This window comes from Mytilus edulis, chromosome 4 (genome assembly GCF_963676685.1).
Source record: "Mytilus edulis chromosome 4, xbMytEdul2.2, whole genome shotgun sequence".
Classification (NCBI taxonomy): Eukaryota; Metazoa; Mollusca; class Bivalvia; order Mytilida; family Mytilidae; genus Mytilus; species Mytilus edulis.
This window is the reverse complement of record NC_092347.1, coordinates 6,209,863-6,216,172: the sequence shown is the minus strand read 5'-3', so window position 1 is coordinate 6,216,172 and position 6,310 is coordinate 6,209,863. Positions and strand designations below refer to the sequence as shown.

General features: G+C 33.7%; 1 protein-coding gene across 1 annotated transcript; it reads right to left on the bottom strand.

Annotated features, from left to right (window-relative positions):
• Positions 1–576: 576 nt before the first annotated feature.
• Positions 577–2,402, bottom strand: LOC139518364 (uncharacterized). The gene has a single exon (XM_071309917.1). The coding sequence runs from the start codon at positions 2,077–2,079 to the stop codon at positions 709–711; it is 1,371 nt and encodes a 456-aa protein (XP_071166018.1). The 5' UTR covers positions 2,080–2,402; the 3' UTR covers positions 577–708.
• Positions 2,403–6,310: the final 3,908 nt, after the last annotated feature.

Genomic DNA, 6,310 nt, shown 5'->3' with positions numbered 1-6,310 from the left:
GACCATTTCTGTCATATTGACTTATTTGTAAATCTTACTTTGCTGAATATTATTTCTGCTTACAGTTTATCTCTATCTATAATAATATTGAAGATAATAACCAAAAACAGCAAAATTTCCTTAAAATTACCAATTAAGGGGCAGCAACTCCACAACGGGTTATCCGATTCATCTGAAAATTTCAGGGCAGATAGATCATGACCTGATAAACAATTTTACCCCCATGTCATAGTTGCTCTAAATGCTTTGGTTTTTGAGTTATAAGCCAAAAACTGCATTTTACCCCTATGTTCTATTTTTAGCCATGGCGGCCATCTTGGTTGGTTGGCCGGGTCACTGGACACATTTTTTAAACAAGATACCCCAAAGATGATTGTGGCCAAGTTTGGTTTAATTTGGCTCAGTAGTTTCAGAGGAGAAGATTTTTGTAAACGTTAACGACGACGGACGACGGACGCCAAGTGATGAAAAAAGCTCACTTGGCCCTATGGGCCAGGTGAGCTAAAAAGTATAAAACCAGGATTTCAGAAGAATCACGAAGGCCTGATTAAATAAGCTATACAATATAAACTCCACTGACATCTTCAAATAATGTATTATGTTTGAAATAGAATTTATAAACAAGGATAAGTGCCCCGATACATTAATGCACTACACTTATTCACTTGGAATAAAATTGTCTTCAAACAACCATAACTGTTTCTAACGTTAGCATATTTTCTTCACAATTTGACGCAGTAATGTTACAATAACGTTCACAGGAATATACGTACTCCCATCGTACGGAAAGTCATTCCATTCCTGGACGTTCTGCCAAGAGTTATACACTAATCCACGGCTTCTCGCCAATGTCTTGTACTTGTTATTAATGGTTTGAATATCCTTTGGAAATAATTCAATAACACCTGATTTTTTCGGTAAAAATAGGACATGTGTCATCCCTGTTTCGTGCATTCCAATCAAAATATCCGTTCTAGATATATAGGATAATTGCTGTTTTATAGAAAAGTTGTCAAACTCGATAACTTTAACTTTCAGTTTTGGAAATAGTCTGTTTATTGCGTCAAATAATTCGTCATCATTTCGGATACTTCTTTTTGTAATGTTGGATGGATTATATTGCTGAACATTGTTTTTATTGACAATCAGAACAGTATTCAATTTATTACAGTTCTTCTTGTAGTCAATCTGAATTTCATGTCTTTTTAGCACAAAACTCCGAAAAGATTCAACTAAAGGCATATTTTTAACTCGTTTTTCACACATTGGACCAGTGTTAGGCATTATCCAGATTAAGTTTTCATATAATACAGGACTCTCGAACGAGGCAATTCTTTGGATTTTACCGAACAATATTTCCCAAATCCTGTCGTATTCACCATAAACCGTCTTTTCAACGAACACAATATTCGTTTCACAATCCGGAAATTGCTGAAAAAAGTTAACAACTAAAAAGACATTATACAAATCTTTCACAGCAAAATACAAATTTGTAATTTCATTTCTGTACAAAGCTATTGTAGGTTTCTGTACTTTTCTTGAATATATCAATGGCTGATTAGAAATAAACCTTGACTGTATCCACTTTTGTATATTACCAGGAATAGGTGAAAACTCCAAATAATCATCGTCAAACTTTTGATCACACTGTAAAACTAATTTAAAGACATGTTCATATGTCTCTTTATAAGACAAGCGGCGCTGTTTGATATGTAAGATTTCTGTTGAATATATGAAGCTTGAATATTCTGGTATCAAGATGATATTGCGTAAATTAATAAAGACATCGTCATAGACAAACATATGTTCGCATGGCTCATACACAGTGTTTATGGTCAAACCTAATTCTCCACTCTCGTCAGTGAATGCACATACTTCTTTTGGTATACTATCCGTTGTTTTACTTACAGGTTTCATATGATCTTTGTTGTAGATTTTGTAACTTACAAATTTGAAAACAGCAATCAACGTAATTAAATACATGAAACGATATTGTATCAAAACTTTGCATTTTCTCAAAACCATTCCTACTCTAGATAGTCTGTATTTCACCTCAAAAGCAATTAGTTCGACTATCATCTGTTGAAAGTCATATGACTTAATCCATTTGTTACCTTTTCTGTATATTGAATTATTAAATTTCTAATTATAACTGTCTCATTTCAAATAGCATACAGTTAGCACCACGCTGATTAAATAACTGCTTGATATAATTGTTTTGCTACAACGCATCAGAATTAGCTTAAGACGAATGCTTCGAGACAACTCTTTGTCACATCTGAAGTCTCACAATTAATTATGAACTGAAGGATGTCGCATTTTCTTCAACTGCGCTGAATTATGTACTACTATTTTATTCTTTAATTTCATAACACAATACGAAATAAAATTTGTTTGTCTTCAACTGTGCTGAAATATGTATTACTATTTTATTCTTTAATTTCATAACACAATACGAAATAAAAGTTGTTTTGTTTTGACAACAGTTTTAAAATATGGTTCATAATTTGAATGAAGACTTAATTGTATTTGGCTATGTAAAAAATGTGTTTTATAGTGTTAAGTTTAGATGATTAAAATCGTATGAAAATTTAAATTATGATATCCATGCAGTTTTGATACTTTAAATGTTATTCAAATTAGATGCACAGAACTGATGGCATACGTGAAATTAACCAAATTTGTACACATATATTTAACCATGTTATATATAATATAAAATAATCCAGTGATGCAGAGTGATTGCTTCGTGTTTACAACATCAATTATTAAAAGAATCAGGATTTTTGTTTCCGTACTTTTTAAAAGCATGCACATATATATCCTAAAATATTCAGCGCATTACTCGAACTGATGCAAAAAAAAAACTATCCTTGTCAAAACCGGGTTTTCCTATGAATTTATTTCCCTCCAGGACAAGGTTAAACAACACTTAAATTTTGTATGAAGTATAATGCGATTAACTGATAGATTGATTGTTGGTTGTCTGACGGCCAGTGGCAAATATTTCATGCATGTTCATAACGACAACAAATTAACAACGAATACAATAGGTAGGTCCGCGTAATAGAGGTCAACTGGGTTGCAGGTCGAGAAAATATTAACTAATACGGGGTAAACTGATGGTATATTGGAAAGAGGTTACCGACGAACCCCTCGAAGGGTTATAGTAAAAGTTTTTAACGTGCATCATATTTCTATTCCCCAGTCACCCTTTGCAATACTGTCGTTTGTAAACATCTATGAGTTAAGCCTTTTTCAACTGATTTTTGTAGTTTGTTCTTATACTGAACTGTTACACCACTGCCCCATGTTAGGGGAGGGTGGAGATCCCGCTAACATGTTTAACCCTATCACATTATGTATATGTATGTGCCTATCCAAAATCAGGAGCATGTAATGCAGTGGTTCTGGTTTGTTTATGTGTTACATATATGTTTTTCGTTCATTTTGTAACATAAATAAGGCCGTTAGTTTTCTCATTTGAATTGTTAAAACATTGTCATTTCGGGCCTTTTATATGTGACTATGCGGTATGGGCTTTGCTCATTATTGAAGGCCATACGGTGACCAATGGTTGTTAATTTCTGATTCATTTGTCTCTTGTGGAGAGTTGTCTTATTTGTAATCATATCTCATCTTCTTTATATATATATATTAGTTAATATAGCGACTTCCAATGATAAATCTTTTATGTATATCTATGCAGGATGAGAAAATGATTACAATACATTCAATATGTAGATTCTGTATTTGGATTTGGTAGAAGTTTGACCTAACAACAGGCTACCTTCAGAAACCTATGTAACAGTTGTCTGAATGGTTCTTTGACATCTCAAGGCCATGTAACTCTGAATACATGATGCCGCAGATTCAACGTCCGCATTCCAATCCGACGTTGCTGCGTATTTATACATCCCGTACAACCAAACTGACGCCCTCTTTCCAAGGATTTTTTTACTGATGACCATATATCAAAGTCGATCCTCTATAGAATTAACTCATGGAGTAGGTTTGTAGAGTGGGTCGACCAGGAGGAATTTGCTTTATAAATATGAATTGCATATCTTATTACAAAACAACTGACTAAGGGTATTTATGTTGTCCATAAAAAGGCAAAATTCCTGCACATTTTTGACATACTTAGACCATTGCCGGTCAAATTCCAACCGCTCCTCCCGGTCGGGGCCTTTGCGGTACCTACCAATCCGATTAGTAGTTTTTTCTGGTCCTCAATGTGCATAAAACTATTTACACTGGACATTAGTCGAAAACACATATTAACAGGGGTCGAATTTAAGCTTTTTTGTGTAATGGCCAGCCGGACCATTTGAATCAAACATCTACTGGTCCGGCTCCAAATCTACTGGTCCTGCAAAAATGACATTCATTTGACAAACACTAATATAAAGGATGGATGTATAATTTTATATCATGCTTTCTTTTACATATGATTTCCTGTCCTTTATTCCCGTAGATTATTAAGCTGTTCTGGTTGTTCTCGATAAAGTACAGCTATTAATCAATTAATCATTCTTGCAGAAGTTAATGTGAACCTTTAAAAGTCGTGTCAAATGACGTAACGTATTTATCATTTTGATGGTATTACAGTTATTATATATTATCTCTCTCAATCGTTTGGTAATTAGTTATAGAAGTGCATTAATTTTCAAATGGCTATATTACTGGAAGATATAACGAGTTATCAAATATCAATATACGTTATTCCGAAAACATTATTCTAAATAATTAAATATAACTCATAACCTACGATTCGTATAAAATCAGGAGATGGGAAATAATTGCCAATAAGGAGTCAAAATGAAGAGGACACATCCAGCAATATGACAGTGTACGGCATTTTAAAAACACATAGTAAATTCCCAAACAAACTATTAGAGTTTAAGGTATCGATATGAAAAAATGTTTGAAACACTTCAATCGTTAAAAATACGGTATTGTTTATGACTTATGATGGCGGCTCCAGAAATTTTCATAAGGGGACCCACTGACTGCCCTAAGAGGGGTCCACTCGAGTCATGCTTCAGTGATTCCCTTTATAATCAACCAATTCAGTTTCCACAGAAGGATCCACTCATGACTTAACAATTAACGAAAAATAAATATGACGGACAGCAACCACCGACTCATATTTTTCCAATTTTATTGAATTTCATTGAATTACAGAGTTGTACAAAGTTGATTGTCGTACGATAAGTTACAAACACGCAAATAAAAAATCCTGTTTCCCTTTTATTCGCTATTTAAAACAGTGGTTTGATTGAGTTTGAGGGGAGCCCGCCATCTTCTTATTGAACTACATATTTGATAAATGCATATAATTTTTACAAGCATCAGTCCAACCGTTGGCTAACAAGCCCTCGACTTTTTAAATTCCGGGATCCGCTCCTGAAAAGCGTGCCATTATTGAAACTCCTCGTGCATGGAGGTATCTAAATCAAATATACAGACAAATGCTATATCAAAGCCCCATTTAGAGCAGAAATCACAAAGTTAACAAATAATTTCTGCTTGCTGTTCATTTATTTAAAGAAGCGAAGTGTGCCAAAATCGGGTCTTATTAATTTTTCGACTTAAAAGAGTAATATTTATCATTTTCAGCCTGTAGATCAAGCAAGTTAGATGCAGCTGATACTGCTGTTGCCTATATTTTGAAGAAATACCTGTTCCTGGGGTAATTGGTGTACAACATTTTAATCTTGCTATCTATGATGAGTTATATTTTACCTTTATTATAATCCCACTGGACTATTCGAGCTTGCTGCAAACTGGTTCTTCACATGAAAATTGTTTATTTTGCTAGATTTTTTTTATGTATATAAAAACAAGATGAGTGTTTGCCAATGAGACCACAATCCATAAGATACCAGATATGAACAACTACAGTTCTAGACTTGTTTTTAAGAGGGTATCTTATAAATTCTTTAATGAATGGAAGAAAGAGGCACAAAGTAGGACTGCATAATCAATACTATCGATTGTCTGTTTGAATATTAATACATTAAACGTTGTCGCTGAGGACTTATCATTTTAATATGTGGTTCTTATCAACGGATATTCCCGACCACGCACGAAATCATACCTATTTTATAAAATATGTATTGCTTAATGAGCGGCTATGGGCTATACTATTATTTTAGAATAAAGAATATGAGTGTCAAGTGCAGCAAGCTGAAATCAGTAACAGCACAGTTATCAAGTAAGATAATAAAATCAAACTCGACGTATCTTTGACTAGTACACATGCTTACTATGCTCTTCAACTTCGTACTTTATTTTTTTATTCGAG